The sequence below is a fragment of the Hemibagrus wyckioides genome, linkage group LG05 (assembly GCF_019097595.1).
Source record: "Hemibagrus wyckioides isolate EC202008001 linkage group LG05, SWU_Hwy_1.0, whole genome shotgun sequence".
Lineage (NCBI taxonomy): Eukaryota > Metazoa > Chordata > Actinopteri > Siluriformes > Bagridae > Hemibagrus > Hemibagrus wyckioides.
The window spans coordinates 10,517,363-10,535,573 of NC_080714.1; the positions used below are offsets into that span (position 1 = coordinate 10,517,363).

General features: G+C 35.3%; 1 protein-coding gene across 5 annotated transcripts in view; it reads right to left on the reverse strand.

Annotated features, from left to right (window-relative positions):
- The window catches only part of LOC131352661 (ERC protein 2), a 194,786-nt gene that overhangs the window by 135,708 nt on the left and 40,867 nt on the right, over positions 1–18,211 (reverse strand). For all 5 annotated transcript variants that reach the window (XR_009204539.1, XM_058388943.1, XM_058388942.1 and 2 more), the window contains one exon: positions 7,820–7,987. Coding sequence is in view for 4 of the 5 variants with exons in the window: in XM_058388943.1 (XP_058244926.1) it covers positions 7,820–7,987 (168 nt within the window). In the remaining variant the exon portion in view is untranslated. The remainder of the gene's footprint in view (positions 1–7,819; positions 7,988–18,211) is intronic.

Below are 18,211 nucleotides of genomic sequence, written 5' to 3' on the forward strand. Positions count from 1 at the left end.
ATTTCTCACATTCTTTACACCACCAGCATGGTGAAAGAAAAAAGGCTGAAAGGCTTAGTGTAAAAGGCTAACACCTCTATCACTTCACTTCAGCACCCCCACACTAACTGTGTCCCTATCACTACTCCCCAGTCCAGGAATGCTGTCGTGATTGCCTGTGCAATTATCAGCCACTTTTGGTTGTTTTTTTCCCTTTCCCTTTCATTTCTTTTCTTTTACTTCCTTTCAAAGCATTTTCCTAAAGCTTTGATCCAAGCTGGAAAAGGGAAAAATAAAAAAGGAGAAGAAGAAGAAAAAGAAGAAGAAGAAAAAACAATTGGCCCACCCAGCCAAAATATCTACAGCTGTGGGTCCACCCATGGCCCACAGCAAAGGGCTCAAAATGGGCTTTATCAAAGGGTTATCACCCCATCTCATCGTGCCAAACTACCAAACTTCGCTTTAAGCGGATGGCAGCTTGACAAAGGACTAATACTCTATCAATCCATTCCTTCATCGCAACCACAGAACATCTCTATCTGTGCTACAAATCTTCCGCCACGCACTGGTCCCCCTTGATGCATAGACTTCTCATCAGCTATGGGGCTTCCTGGCTACAGTCCTTCTCATCTGGGAAGTATTATGGGGAAAAAGGGGACTGTCCTTCATCAGGGGGGATCCCCCAGGGACCCACGTTCAGGCCTATGTCCAATTGCCATCTGGTAATCATTGATAAGTCATCAATGATTGAGTGAGTGGCTGGCAGTTAGGCCCAAAATTGTACGTGATCAGGCTGGTTATCAATTGGTGGAAGTCTGTTTGGATCTGCATTAGATCTGAGAGAGCGAAAGACATAGAGATAATGTAAAGAGAGATAGAGTGCTAGCTGGGAGGAAGATATGGAAAAGAATGCACAGATGTCAGAAGTTTAATTTCAATTTGAATTTTATTTTATTTATTTTATTTTATTTTATTTGTATTTAATTTTTAACGACGTTTAATATCTTGCCTTCTAGAATATGGATGGATAAAAGGAAGTGAATATATGTATATATACCAAGCGAGAGAGAGAGAGAGAGGTCTCTATATATGGCGAAAGTAATAAGGGAGCAGGGTGTTTTAGTTAGACAGCCAAAAACAACTGTGTCTAGAGGATACGCCAGCTAGCCACTAGGAAACCAACCACCAACCACATATCGTCAATGTGATGCAAAGACATCTCCCATGTGTATGTGTGTGTTTGTGTGTCTGTGTGTGTGTTAGTAATAGCTTAGAAAAATATGCCTGTGGATTTAAAACAACAAATTTCTGTGATGGAAAGTTTGTTCCAATATCACAGACCTCTGATAAATAGGAAAGCACATACTCACAGGGTCACAACAGAAAAGTGAGAAATGTAATAAAGTATGACAGACTAGCCAGGTAACACTTTAATTGACTCCTGTGACATGATGCAACACAGCCATGACATAAACGTGTCATTAATTATGACATACTATAAGCAGTCATAACAGGTGTCCATTAATATAAGAGTTTTATTATATTAATAACAGTAATTGTTATAATAATTGTCATAAGATTTAATTATAAGATTTAATATTATGCCATATTCTAATTTGTGTTAAACACTGTCTATTACACACACTTTATGACAACTCTAAATCTGCTATTTATAAAATCACAGATATAATATGATGTCATGACATTCTCTTTATGATGCTATAATAACATAAGGTTGGGTGTTGTATTCACAACAGCTGTTACCTGGATCTAAACACATGGTGTATGTCACATTTATGATTATTAATCTTTTTAATCCCAACTAATTCCATAAATATTTATGTTCTATTGCCAGATATAGTTTATACTGATTCTAATGCTTTAAGCAATAATATGTCTAGAAAGTAAAAAAAAAAAAAGATCTGCCAATAGATAAAAGAAACTTTAAAGTTTAAATAATTAATAATTTAAATAATTGTTTGAAATATATATATATATATATATATATATATATATATATATATATATATATATATATATATATATATATATATATACTTGATTTATATTTATATATCCCATAATAAGAGATATTAGTTAAATTAGGCCATATTTAAGATGTTGTCAATTGTTTAGAGACACAACCTTTCTGTACGAGAAAGACCAGACTGTTCAGAGCTCAGAGGAAATCCATATATACATAACTCAAATAATTACTTTTTAAAAATGTGGTGAGCAGAAAAAGCATCTTAGAATGCACAACACATCAAACCTCAAGATAGAGGGGCTACCACAACAGAAGACAACATCAGATTCCACTCATATCAACCAAAAACATATCAACCAAAAAAGAATCTTAGAAAGTACAAACTCACCAGAACCTGAGTGTTGAAGAGTGTTGAATAAACCCCAAGTCAGATTTTATTATTTATATTTTATTTATTTATCCAGGTTTGGTGGGTCTGTTCCCATGATAGCCGGTGGTCCTAGTACATCCACCTCAAGGTTTAATGTTTCAAGCTAAGATCTCCGTTTTTTTCTCTGTTCTTTTCTTATCAACAATGCATTTCCTCCCCAAAATTGTCACTCAACCAATGTTTCCTGTTTTATGCACCATTCTGTGTAAACTCTAGAGAATGTTCATGTAATGTGTACATGAAAATCCCAGGGAATCAGCAATGTCTTAAATACTGTCCCCAGCTTCACCCTATTCTGATGCTGAACATTAACTGAAGCTCTAAATATTAACTACCTGCCTCCCATCCCTGTAACAATAACAATATTTCTTTAGTACTATAATAACAGTATTTTCTCATAAATTGTATTGTATTTTCTCATGAAATAATTTTTGTACAACCATGGGGAAAACCAAAAAACCTTGCAACACAAAAGAGACAAATTGAATATAATGTAAAAGACTCTATATTTACTGTAAAATATAATGATTTCTTTATCACTGATTCCCTTGAGTACCATGATAAAATGTGACTGGCATTGGATGGATCTTTTACTAAGACAACAATAGCAAAGTACATTCAAATGAACAGCAAAATGGTTGGAGGACACAAATCAGTGTTTTGCAATGACCATTTAAAGCATACTGAAAATCTGCGTATTTTCAGTGACAGATCTGGGTCACTTATTCACTTCTCATGTGTGTGTGTGTGTGTGTGTGTGTTTTTATTCCACATTGCTTTTCATATTATTTCTCACTGGATCTGCAATTTGCTTGTCTGTGTTGATCTGTGTGTATGACTTTCCATTGGGAATGTTTGACCTCTAATGTCAGGTGGTGTTCATTCCTGAAACAAATTCAATGAATTCATGAGGATGCATAATAAATGTTAAAACTAAATTGTCAATCCCAATCCATATAAACAGTTAAAGGCTACATTTATCATTCTACCCATTGCACAGAGTCTCTTTATGTTTAAATCATTTTAATTAATGACAGTCACGTATTGTTCACATAGTTATAAAATGATAGATATCAACAAAGAGTCCACAGTGAGAATGTCAGGTATATTTGGGTGATCCCTAGAATGTAAATTAGAAAGAAAAAAGAATCTAATTTTTAAATGAAAAACATATTTTATTTCTTTTTTTTTTATAATATAAGTATGACATTATTTTAGTAAGTTTCTTACGATCACATACAATAGTCAAGTTATTGGTTACAGAAATGTTCACTAATTCTTCACTAATTCTTAATATATGAGGTTGGTTTTCATGGTTTTAAAACATTTAATTATTATTGTTATTATTATTATTATTATTATTATTATTATTATTATTATTATTATTATTATTATTATTATTATTATTAACAACAACAACAACAATGATAATAATAATATTTAAATGTATAATATTTAAAACTATGAAAATATTTAAAACTATGAAAACCAACCACACTGTGTTGAAACAGCTCCTACTTTTCGATTTATGTGTTTTTTTTCCCCTCAGTATTGATCATGTTTTTGATGGCAATTACAGCCTAGCTACCCTGAGCACAATGCACAAGGAAATTACATATATGGACTATTATTTATTTATTCACAGCTGGTGAACAAACAAGCAAGTTTAGGAATCTGCTGATATACTGTAAATGTAGCTTTTTTCCCTGTTTTAATCAATCATTCAACAAGAAAACTACACATCTTATCAAATAAAAAGATATAATTAATAATAACCATATAACAACACATAATATGTATCACAATGTACAACTACAAAACTGGCAACAAAACAGTTGTGTTACAAAAAAAAAAGGGAAAACAACACAGTGAATGTAGACACAAAAACACCAAATAGTTATTTTTAATATTTAAATAATTTCAATCTTAAATCTACTTTCATCTAATCACTGCTTACAGAGTTTGTAACTGTTATAAGGACGATCATTGCAATATCTCAGAAATATCGTCTTCGTATTTCTATATAAATCTAATGCTAACACAATAAGCAGTTACCTCACATCAAACATTTTACCAATTGAGAATGATGACCAAAATAATTTCTTATACAGTATGTGACAGTTTATAAATGTATGAGCTGTCATATACATTATCAGCAGAGGATAAATGAAACCGTTCAAGGAATTCAAGTACTCATTTATTTTTTATGTTCTTTATCAATACACATATATTAGTTTGTCATACTATCGAGCAAAATTATGTTAGTTGTTGCTTTTTATTCTATTTAATTGGGCCCCTGAGCAAGCACAATGGAGCTTTCACATGTTCAAGAAAAAAAAGCCAGAATTGTTTGATATAACAAGTGTGAAGTTTGGATCAACACCTATTCCCAGACTTAACACATTATGTGATTTGCCACAACATACACCGATCTACAATCCTCATCTGAAAATCATGAAAACAATATAAATCATTTTGGACCTCTGCATAAACTACCAGATAGAATGCAAAAGGTTACAAACCATAGCATGAGAGAATATCATTAAATTTATTAAGTGATTTGAATCACATGCAAGTTTCTGAATTTGCTGTTTTCAAACAGCTTCTGTGGCATTTTCAATGGACCAGTTTGTGAGGTACTATTAAATGGAACTGCCATTTTGGTGGCTTGAGGGAGCAAACTTACGGGAAGCTGTTCTAGGTAAAGACATAAAATGCAGTGGGGCATTATTTGATAGGAAAATAATTGACAACTTAGTGTTGTGATGCGGCCTGATGCCAAGCCGATACCACCAGACCCTCTACGTTGTCTAAAACAAAGATGCAGCTAGATATGTTACAGAGAAACTGCAAAGCCATTTGTTCTGAAAAGTTTCCCAATCCAATAATTGTTTTTTCAAGCTCCCTGAGAATCATTGGAATGGAATGTTTGAAAAACAAATCAAATCTTATCAAATCAATTCAATAAATGCGTTCAATAAATAAGTAAAATATTTCCTATAGCATATATATTGTGATATATAGATAAAAAAAAATAAAACTGCTAGCAAAAAAAGTAGTGTTGCATTAAAAATGTGTAAAATTCATAAAGTCAATTGATTTTGAGAACATACTATACACTTATGACAGCATTTTATAATAAAAAAAAAACAATGAAATATTTTAACCTTTAATCTAATCACTGCTTCCAGAGTTTGACATTTTTACTTTAACAATAATTGTGATTTCAAATACTGCTACATAATCCTAATGCCAACACAATGCTCTAATGCTGTTACCTTACATTTGTCTGAAGTTGAAACAAATCAAATCAATTGAATCCAAATATGAAATATTTTTGGGAAAAACCCAGATGAAATATTTATTCTGAATTATACAGAATTGACTGTAGCCAATTTTATACAGAATAATATTTACTATAATTTTTTCTTGATTTTAACTCTGTTTTGGAGCCTTGCTAGTGGAGAAAAGATTAGCATTATAGCTGCAGTGTTTTAGCTGGATGTGCAAATGTGTGTGCAAACCGGGTTATGTTCATTCTGACAAAAAAGCCCCAGTACATGAAGCAATGGAAGGGAAATACAAATTGAAAAAAGAGGTGTTGTGTGTGTGTGTGTGTGTGTGTTGGTACGAACACTGACGCTTGTTTTACGAGGCCTGTGCTTTCAGATTTCTTACTCTGTCCAGTCAAAATATCCAAATTTCCTGTTTAAAAAGTCCCACACCTCACAAGAAAAACACGCTGAATCAAGTACATTAGATATACAATACCATAACCAAATAGAGCGCCCATTCCAATTCATACCTCATAAATAATCTACAATCAATGGAGCTTGTTAGCACCCTGCTATGAGCTGAGGTGAGGCTCTAGGGGCTACTCAGGTAAGTAAGTCACTATGCATGAAAAAGCTTTAAAGGTCGCCATAATGGGCTGGCCTTGGAGAGATTGCTGACCTGGGAGCTGCTGATCTTATAACAGCCAAGCTGGATGCTTAGCCAAAACTGTTGGACTCTCTGACCTAAAATCTGTCATTCAAATGGCAATGCTATTATAGAGAGTGTACAGTATTAATTGAGGCCAAGGGAGTACTTTACTGATGTAGGGAGTGGCTTCAAAGAGAACTGGAGATAAATCTTAATGGGAGTTGTGGATGAACTGCACTTTTAATTCAGGTAATTAGTAAAACAAAAAAAGTACAGAGACATAACAGGCAAGAGGATAGATAATTGCTGAAATGACAAATAGATTAGGATTAGGGGAGTGAAAGACAAAACAGTGAGAAACTAATGTGTGTGTGTTTTGTAAAGAGGGTTCATTGTGTCTAGACCAGGGGAGCGTTAGAATGGCTCCCTGCAGGTAGTTCTAACTCCGTTAATGTAGTTAACCTTCATTAGGGTCATGAGAGAGAACACAAAAAAAAAGTTAAACACACATACACACCCTTGAACACAGGCTGACCTCAGAGGTCAGTGTCTGTGCTCATTAAATCTTACCAAGCTTTGCCCTTTTAATCAAAACTGTAATTGAATTACAGAGACAGCAGGTTAAACCATTTAAGAGTAAGCGGACATGTCTTGGGTACATTGCCCCTGATGCCCTGTAATGTAATCCAACTAACAACACAGTTAAACTCATGTGTATCAACTTAAGATATCGAAATAGACATTTCTTCGACACAATAGACTACTCTTGGTCAAAATAGCATCCAAACCCATCCCATTTTACAGCCAGGCCAAAGCTGCAGGAAGTTGGTCCAAATCTAGCAAGGCCCAGACCAGAGGACAGGGTAAGTGAGGCCACAGATGACCCAGGCCAAAACCTAGGACAGCTAACAAGCAAACAGAACCCAAAGCAAACAAAAACGAGTGCAGGGCAACCTGGGTCAGACTCGGAACAGAGAAACATAAGCCAAAAGCAATCTGGGCTTTAGAGGGTCCAAACCGAATAAAAGCCCACAACAGCTTGGGACAATCCCAGACAGGAACAGGGCAGCGGAGCCAGTGGGACAGCCAAAACCAATGCAAAAAAACAACTCACTAGAGCAATTGTGGAAAGAAAAGTTTTATGGAATTAAAGAATAGAGTGCTGTCAGTCCTTCTTTTGTAGTTTAATGAAGTGTTTTTGTTTGAAGAAATTACAGCAAAATTAAACTGTATTGAGCATGGAAAGAGAACATAAGGGAAGTCATAATTACATTGCCATTAGTCATCACTCTAAACATAATCTTTGCCATCATTTTTCAAAGCTGTATTAAAGTCATACTTTTGGTATATGCAATAATGTCACTAATGGCACCAAGTACCTTCAAGTACCCTCATTTCCACTGTCATGATTATTTTTAAGGTCATCATTATTATTTTCATTTCAGCAGTAAATATAGTTTTCAGTCAGTGGTGTTCAGTGCAGGTATTTTGGCACTAACCTTCTTCTGCAGCACAACAATCTTGCGCTCTTTCACCTCCAGCATGTCCTTCAGGTCACGTATTTCCCCAGTTAAAATGCCTTTCTCATCTGTTAGATCCTGAAGCTGCTTACTCTTTTTATTCAGGAAGGACTCTTTTTCCTCCAGACGCAGCCTCAGGGCATCAACCTAAGTAAAATAATTAGAAATATCAGAATAAAAACAAAAAGGAAAACAAATAAAAAATGTCTTCAGTAGTGAAATGAGATGGTATGGATATATTTAATGGTTACATGAAATAATCTCAAAAACAAGCTGAAAAAAAAAAAGTTTTTAATAAACTGCAGGGAACACACAAATATAGCTTATATTATAGGCAACCTTCACATACTTTTCTATCAGATATTTCCACATATCTTTTAAGAAAAATAAATCAACTTAAGTAATTCAAAGAGCCTTCCAAATCTTCTGTAAGAGTATCTGAACAAGAAATAAGACTTAAGCCTGTACAGAACCATTGCTCATATGTCTTAGCAGATAGTAAATCTGGTAAAATGACACGAGTCCCAGGATGTTAATTAGCTGCTTTTAGCACATGCTATCAGCTTCAGAAAGAATGCACCTTTTGTTTCTGTTAATGCAAGCATACAGTTACCAAGAAAGAAAGAAAGAAAGAAAGAAAGAAAGAAAGAAAGAAAGAAAGAAAGACTAAATTGTGAAATAATGAGAGATAGTGGGTATGCATGCTTGCTGAGGTAAAGCCCATTACAGGAGTCTTACAAGACAGAAAAGACCTAGTCAGCGTAAGATGGAAAACTATTCATTTCATATTGCTCTACTGGCAATGGCCCAGCCTCATGATAGAGAACACTATCTCAGTCTGTCACTTGCTCTGTTTCTGCCTATCTATCTGCTGGCATCCTTTGCTGCCAATGACACGGATTATCCACAGTCAGTTGGCAAGCCATAACTAATGAAGAATTTGTCCACAGTTCAGCAGGAAATCACTCATGTTCTCCCAGTTTAATTTTTTAACCTGTCATACTCCATTGCATGTGGGCCTCTTTATAAAATACACACAATTTGCACAATGTCTAGTAAGAACAAAAAATTGCATTTTTACAGGCACAACATTTTCCGGGCACACATTGAATGACTTTTATACTGTCTGACCTCCAATCATGCAAAAGACTTGTTTTATGATTTTATTCTGAGTTCCTTGGTTTATACATCTTTCATCAACAAGTTTAGTATTTTTACTCAATAGTTTCAATTGCCTGCTAATAGTGTCACCGGTAGGAATTAATCTCTACCTAAACATAAGTGTAAATGGTAAGCGAAAATTCTTTGTTTTCATGCTTCATAAGATTGCCGAATTCATTTTAAAAAAATGCCATAATTCATATAACCCTGTGATGCCAGAGAAGCATAGGAATAAAAAAAAATTTAACAGATGCATAATTAAGTGATTATGCTAATTATGTTTATTACTTAATTATTAATTAATTACCAATTATTTTTATTGTATAAAATCTAATCCAGGCAGTAGGTTTTTTGTTTGTTTGCTTGTTTGTTTTTTTGAATTTGAAGTAAGATTTTTATCTTGATTTAACCATCCATCCACCCGTAGCAAACATTTGTTAAACCTTTTGTCAAAAATGAAACATATAGCATTTACATACAGAGCGAAATTCTAACATAATATGAGCATCAGCTTCCTGTGAGAGTGGAAGCAAACAACTTATTTCTACAATGATATTGTACAAGAACCTTATGTGTTACTCAAATATATTCAAATTAAATATTATGTTCAAGTTTTTCTATTAAGTGTTCATATATCTTAATACTTAGCATCAAATTTAGGTATAGGCATACTATGGTATATATTCATGTGAAATAGATAACAGAAATAAAGGTGTTGGTTACCCTCTCGCTTAGCACAGTGACAACTCAATTTATTAGAAAAGCTTTAAGTGATGCAGTGACACGATTACTTTTATTTGGAGCTATATGAGAATGCATGAGTCATAGAAATATGTTCATAAATGCAGATAAAATTGGCTTTTAATAAATTTCTCAAAATATGTGTCTGGTGTGTCGCTACCACTTTTTCAAAACTGTATTTATTTCTTCATCTAAGGTCATGGGTCATTGTGGGTTAAACCACAATGAGAAGAGAAGAAAAAACAGGAATACACATACCCAAATATGCTCAGCAGCCACTTTACATCTGCTCATTTGTGCAATTATCCAATCAGCCAATCATGTGGTAGAGGCAGCTTACATAAAATAATGCATAATGAATAATGTTTGCAATAAACATTAAAATGGACAATAAATGTGATCTCAGTGGTGCCATACGGGCTGGTGTGAGTATTTTCAGATGCAGTTTATACAGAAAGGTGTGAAAAATATTTAAACATTCAGTGAACAACAGTTCTGTCTGTGGAAATGACTTGTTATTGAGAGGTCAGAGACGAGATAGCCAGACTGGTTTGAGGAAGGTTATTGTAACATTATTAATCACTTGTTCAACTCAGCAAAAAAAAAAAAAAAAAACATATCCACAAAGACAACACAACAGTCTTTTAGGCGGATGGGCTACAACAGCAGATGATGAGGTTGGGTTCTATTCAACAAGCCAAGAACAGGAATCTTAGTTTACAGTGAGCACAGGCTTAACCAAACTGGACAGTTTCAGATTGGAAAAAGACTTTTTCACCACTGAGATCACATATATTCCTTATTCTGATAATTGGTGCGAATGTGAAATGAACCTCTTGACCTGTATCTGTATGATTTGATGCATCATGCTACTGAAGGTGTTCCTAATTAGTAGAAATGTGTGTAGCTATATAGGATAAATAGTACAATACTACATGTCAGGCTATTGATATTGTAATATGTTCTTATATTTCCATAATTTTAAGGTTTAAGGTATTTCCACCAATGTCTATTGAGATAAGATTGGATAAACGGGATGACTACAGGATTGATTCAGACTTTGCCATATATTAGCACTTAATGTCTATTAGCTTAAATAAGTTGTAATCTACATTAAGAATAAATAGGCTTTTTTTCTACCACATACACAAATGCACATACACACAAAGTATGAGCTAATGTGTTTGCATATAGGAGCCAGAGAGTGAGATTGTACAGCCTGTGTAGTGGGAGATCTGGATAAACATGGTCAATCTGTTCTACTGGTCAATATCAACACTGCTGAAAATCTGGATGCTATTCAGGGACAATCTTAAATCCCATCTCTACATGATATCATAATGAGATCATGGTACATGTCTATGTGCATACATTTGTGCATAGATGTGAGCGTCTGTGTGTTTCTTATGACACATGCAGCTAATTGTGTACATGTGGTTTTTCTGTGTGGTCACATCTGTACATTGGCATATGCAGTGGTGTATTTTATTTGAAGCTTCAAGTGCTGCAAAATTCTTTCATTAGAAAGAAGTCTGGCTACACAATCATCCCAACAGCTTCTATTGCCCAAGATGCTCTGTCATCACACCTATAATGTGTATTATAATACATAGAATATTTTATGTCACTGAAAGATCACAGGGCTCTGAAATCAAATAACGCAGACATTGCACAAGATTTCTTGAACCGCTGCATTACACAACATCATGGTGGAAGAAAGACATGTAGAGACACAAAAACTAGCATGACACGTTTGCTTCTGTATGCTAAACTGGCTGAAAGCAATTTTGCTCAACATCAACAAAATACATCCATGACTTTGGTACCATCTAAGAACAAATTTGTGTGTGAGCACGATCCCCAGTGTGGACTAAGTGAAGTACAGCCAGGGAAGATTGCATCGAGGCGTGTCTAGGAGCACTCACAGACACACACGAGCACATTAAAAACATCTCCATTGCGATGGCCTCTCCTGCTTTTCACTCAGCACCACATCATTTAAGGAAGTCCTTGATACGTTTTCAAGATCTTGTGGTTTGCTGAACTATTAATTCTTGGCCAGGACATGAAGTGTGTGTTTTCTTACACACTCCTCTCCTCTTTCTTCATCCCCTAACCACTAGACGGTCAAAGTGCTCATGACAGCCAACTCTCATTCCAGCCTTTGGTTGGTAGAGGGAGTACACAGGACAAAGAACAAAAATCTAAGGATACCGTATGAGAAGAAAAAAATGGATGACCTAAAATACAATCTTTTAATATTTCAAATCATTAACTATGTGCTTAATTCTAAAATTACTTTATACTTAGCAACCAAAGCTCTCTGCCTCACAGACTCACACACTCTATATTGTGTAGCATGGGCCTAAGATTTTCTAGCTAGCAGATAAACATAACTACAAAAAACAAATCTCCACAAAGGAGATTCTAGATTCTTATTGCTAGTTGTTCTTATGGATAAATTCTTATGGCATTTCCAACCCTATAACCATAAAATAACACAAGTGACATTTTTAAAACATAGAGGATCCCTGCTCATACCAGCTGTTAAACATTTCTCTTCTGAATTGCCTCTTTCTCTCCATCTGTAACAGCAAAGTGGCACACCACACTCATTAAAATGCATTTATTTGAATACATTTGCTGTGAAATTCATCATTTTCCGCTTTGCAGAGCAGTACTGCAATAATTGCTGTTTATGTAACAATTAATAACATTCTCTCAGCTGAGACGCCACAGAAAGGGTAGAAATAGCCCGGATCTACCTCAGATGTGGGCCGAGGAGGAGGCAATTCTTCAAAATATCTGCTATTCTATTTGAAGTGGTTCTGCAGCCTGACTCCAGTGTCTGTCTGGTCTTCATCAGTAGCGCTACAAGCTTCCAAAGACCTGACCAGTCAGACAAATTATGTATAAAAATGCAACTTTTCGGATGAAATTACAAATGAAATATTCACTTCAGAGTTTAGAGTCTATAAATGTGCAAAAATATGCTTGGGAAACTAAAGAAAACAGGCATTACTGGACGTAATCTGTAAAAGTCAGGTGTCTTGTGGACATAGAGCATCTTATATTCATGCCAAATGCACATGGACATCGGCCAGAATTAGCTGGTCATCTGAGGGAAAGTATTTATTAATGCATGATGAGTAATTGGTCTAGGTAAGTACCAAATAGGAGCTGCATTGTCATGGAATAAGTTCATGAAAAGAGAGAGCTTCTGTATTTATTCATTCATAAAGTCATAGATTAATTATGGACAGGCATATCAGAAAGCCACCTTATCCATCACCTCCTTAGTGCTGTAAAAAATTCTTTTTGGTCTTCTTTCTTTCCATTACCTTTGATTTCACCCCAGCAGTTTGACATCTAAACACAACCTACCCCCCGTCCACCCCCCACCCCTGCCCTAAGGCAGTTTCAACTCAGTGCTCTGGAACAGACACTGAGTTGCATACAGACAGAGCTCACAGAGAAAATTTTAAGAATATAATTTGTTCAAGATTTTTAGAAGCATATTGGCAGATATATTTTTTCAGCCTCTGTAGTGGTCTCACTACATTGTTCCAACATTATCTTGATCTAGTGCTAAAGGTGTGTTTAGCTGTTAATGAATTATTCAAGCATACTACAATATATGAATGCCATTCAAAGCAGTTATTAAGTTTTGACATGAATATGAATTAAAGAATATGTATATTAACTGTATTATTATTTGCCAGTCAGAGAATGTATGGCATTAATACAATATCTTTTGTTTATCTACATCTACAATACTCAATTATAGCTGGATGATTTTTTATTTAAAGGCTACTAAAGGAAGGACATCATAATGTACATTTTTGTTTTTATAAACACTTCCAAATAAATATTTTGTTTATTTCAATAGATTAATTACTAGCTACATAACAAAGTGTGTGGCCTCCAACTTCATTCATAAATTATACTTAAATGAACAGATAGTGATTCTCCTTTGTAATATTTCATGGAACCTGTTGATAAAATTATTTGTCAGTTATCAGATTACGATGTAAATGTAAACCTACTCTGCCTTGCTCACAAATAAACACAAGATTACAAATGGCTTTTTCTCAGATTGTTTTAACCAGTATAAGGCCCGGAAAATAAATGTTCAATGTCAGAAAATCTTTTTATAAAGCATCTTTTAAATAATAAAATTTAAATATGCTGCACGTAGAAGTGTATACAGTGTGTATATATATATATATATATATATATATATATATATATATATATATATATATATATATAAAACATAAAAAGCTTCCTGGCAGGTTAATTTACACTGCGCCACAGACCCTAATTTCCTCCATGTTGCTTTGGTCCTTAAGACCATTGTCCTGCTGAAAGGTGAGGTTTGTCTCAAGCTTTATTTTGTTTTTAATGGACTGAAGTAGATCTTATAATATCCCTCTGTATTTTGCTCAAACTCTTGTCCCTTCAATTTTTACAAGAAGTACAGGTTCCTTCCTGAAAAGGCTACATATAATGTGCCCACCAAATTTGCCCACATATAGTATCTTGATCTTGATCTCATGACACCAAAAAACACATCTGCAGACATCTATTGTCTCTTCTTGGTATCTTGCTAGACAATCTCCCATACAGTCCTTAGTTATGAGTTCTTGAAAAGCTTGTCTGGTGCACCTTCATGCCAATCTCAGCCACTGTACATTGTACTGTAGCTTAGTCACTGAGCTATGCTCACTGTGGCATACCTCACCAGTCTCTGTATTGTTTTTGTGCGGAGTTTTGAGGAACGGCCTTGTCCAGCTGACGTGAAAAGATGCAGCTTACTATTTATCCAACAGGGATGTCCAACCTCTTTGTCCAAGTCCATTGCCTCACTGTAATTTCCTCAGACTGTCTTTGTTTTCAGTGCCCTAACAGATTTCACTACTTTATTCTCTACAATAACTGAGGTGCTTCTTTTTTTTTTTTTACAGTTTTAACATTTCACAGGCGAAGGCCAGGTTTTATACGTCATTTATTCCATTATTAAGGCAATATCTTTCAAACAGATCTTCCTGAATCTGGGGGTTGAAGCAATCAGAACTTTTTGTGCAAGCAACATTTTTCTTTTGTTTATTTTCTAATATTTGCTGAGCAATACTTAATTTTGACTTTCACTGTAAAAGAGCATGAGTTTGCAATAAAAAATCAGACAAAGAAAGCTGAATACTTTTGCAAGCCACTGTATCTGTGTCCTAAAACAGTGTATATCAACTGAGATGAGAATTTGTCTCTTGAATCTATAATGTAAGACATGAGGACAAGAAATTACAGACCCTCTATTATTTGTCTCTTCCCCCACCCCACCCCCTTAGAAAAGTCCGTCATTCTCAATGTGACTGACCATCAAGTCAATTAAAGGCATTTAAGTTTATGGTCTGCTTTTAAAGAGTCCCTAGACTCATCCTCAGTACTTTGTGACTTTTTGTTTTAGAACCAAAGCCTTGAGCGCAAAGCTTTCCAGAATCTCTGCTAACGCCACAAGTACGCTCACCACATGTTGCCACATAATCTCTCTCTGCTAGCTATTAGTGGATGTTTCTATAATGTTTACATGGATTTGGTCCATGAAGCGTTTGCCTGATTGACTAAACACAACATGGCAGCTGCACTCATTTGTGTTTATTTGATCTGTACCGGACTGGGTAGAAATATATATTTTTTTAATGTCTCAACACAATAAAAATCCCCCAATCTGCTGTGATATAATTACATTTTATGATGCAGTCATATCTATACTGTGTGATCATATGACATTACACCTCATATTATGATTTGTCAATTCATACAAATATGAAAAGCTTCTCTTTAATTCTATTATGCTTTGAGCAAAATGATTTAAGCAGGGAGAGTTAAACTACTCACATGCATATCAAATTAATTTAATTATGTTTCTTTCTTTAAAAAAAACATATAGTTACCTCCATAAGTATTGGAACACAGCCAGTTCTTTTGTTTTTGCTATATAGTGAAAACATATGGGTTTGGGATCAAAAGATGATTATGAGACAATAGATCTGAATTTCAGCAAAATTCAGATATATACATCCAGAAAATTATTGTTATATACACTATATACCCAAAGGTTTTGGGACACCCCTCCAAATCATTGAATTCAGGTGTTGTTATTCAGGGGTGGGCTTGGCCCCTTAGTTCCAGTGAAAGGAACTCTCATTGCTTCAGCATACCAATAAATTTTGGACAATTTCATGCTTTGTAGGAATAGTTTGGGGATGACCCCTTCCTGTTCCAACATGAATGTGCACCAGCACACAAAGAAAGGTCCATAAAGACAGGGATGAACGAGTTTGGTGTGGAGGAACTTGACTGGCCTGACCTCAACCTGATAGAACACCTTTGGGATGAATTAGTGCGAAGACTGCAAGCCAGGCCTTCTCATCCAGCATCACTGCCTGACCTCACAAATGTGCTTGTATAGGAATGGTCAAAAATTCTCATAAACATACTCCTAAATCTTGTAGAAAGCCTTCCCAGAAGAGTTGAAGCTGTTATAGCTGCAAATGGTGGCCCAACTCCATATTACATTTATGTGCATGTAAAGGCAGATGTCCCAAAACTTCTGGCAACATAGTGTATTTATGATAGTCTTAATTATTTTATTTGTTTATATACCACACTTACCACATCAGTATTTTGCAATAACTACATCAAACATGTGACCAACTGACATTTTAAAACTGCTGCATTCTCCTTTTATGAGGTTTTTTCAGGCTTCTACTGTACCTTATTTCAGTTATTGTTTGTTTCTAGGGATTTCTCCATTCAGTCTTCTCTTCAGGAGGTAAAATTCTGTTTAGTTGGGATACGGTTTGGAGATTGACTTGGTGAGTTTAAAACATTCCACTTTCACCCCCTGATGAAATCCTTTGTTGTTTTGCGTTTTGTGTCATTGTATTTCTGTATGATGAAGATCCTCTCAATTATATAGGATGCTTTTCTCTGTAAATTAGTAGAAATAGTTTTTGTTTAATTCCAAATTCATTCTGCTGTTACATCATCAGTGAAGATTAGTGATCTTGTTCCAGAAGCAGCCATGCAAGCACAAGCCATTGTGCTTGACCGAAGAGCTTGTATATTTTGGATCATTAGCAGATCTTTTCTTTCTCCACACGTTGGCCTTTCCATCACTTCTGACTTTTTCAGAGGTTAATCTTGACTCCACAACAATTCCAGTCTGGCCTTCTGATTCTTACTGCTGATGAGCGGTTTGCATCTTGTGGCATGGTCTCAAAGTCTTCTTTGAATGGATTGTGATACCTTCATTGGAAAATGACCAGGTGATTTTTTTCTAAACTTTAACAGTCCAGTATTATATACTGATTGGAACATGTTATGGCTTTCTGTTGTTGTAGCCCATCATAAGATTCAATGATTTGTGGATGTTGAGATCCTTTTTCTGCTCACCAGGGATTTAAAGAATGATTATGAGAGATACTATATACTTTCTGGCAACTTAGGTTGAAATCATAGGTTGACTTTGGTGATACCAAGTGAACAGTAATATTTGCAAATAAGGGGGCATAGTAAACACCTCTCCAAACTTGGTTGTGTCTTGATATCCAGAAACATAAGTCTAGCTAATACAACACCTTTCAGTTCAGCACCCACCTTAAACAGTTTTTATCTTGTCAATAATCCACACACAACTCTCACTTCACTCATACAGAGAATATAAAGCAAGAAAGGGGCAACTCAGATACACCATACTCCTTCAATATCTCCCATTACATAGGATTATAGGCCTAGGATTGAGACACTCCCCACAGCTTGTATATACTTGTTTATAGTTATGTCTCTCCCTCCAGAGGCACCGAGTTTACTACATCATCTTTGGTCAGATGAAAGGCTTTTTCCATGGTAACTCCATGAGTAACTCTCATGTCAAAGCACACAGATTTGCAACTTGTGTAGCATTATCACCACATAGATCCACTGGCCCGGGTTTAAACATGAGCTTAAATTAATGGCTGTGTGTAATTTTGCTTGTTCTCCCCTTGTCTTCATGTGATTCTCCAGTTTCTACCCATTTTCCTACAACATGCCAGTAGGTGCACTGGTAACAAAAAATTGGTCCCTGTGTCATTCACACAGTGTGTAAATGTCCAGGGACTAAGGTGGACTGGAATCCTGAGATGGACTGGAATCTCATCCATTATGTATTGTTGCCTTGCATCCATTGTTCCAGTGATAGACTCTGACTCTAATTCTGGGTGGGGAAGATGAACATTGCTCTGAAGATTTTATTGACTTTGATAGTTTTCCTCACCACTTGATTGACCAGCAGATTCTAGGATTAATAGAATGTCCACATCTTGCAGTTCTTTCTACAAGTGAACAATTGAGCATTTTCCTTTCAGACTCAATGTGTCCAACCTCAGTCTGCAGAATCGAGAAATTCTGGAAGCCCCATACAGT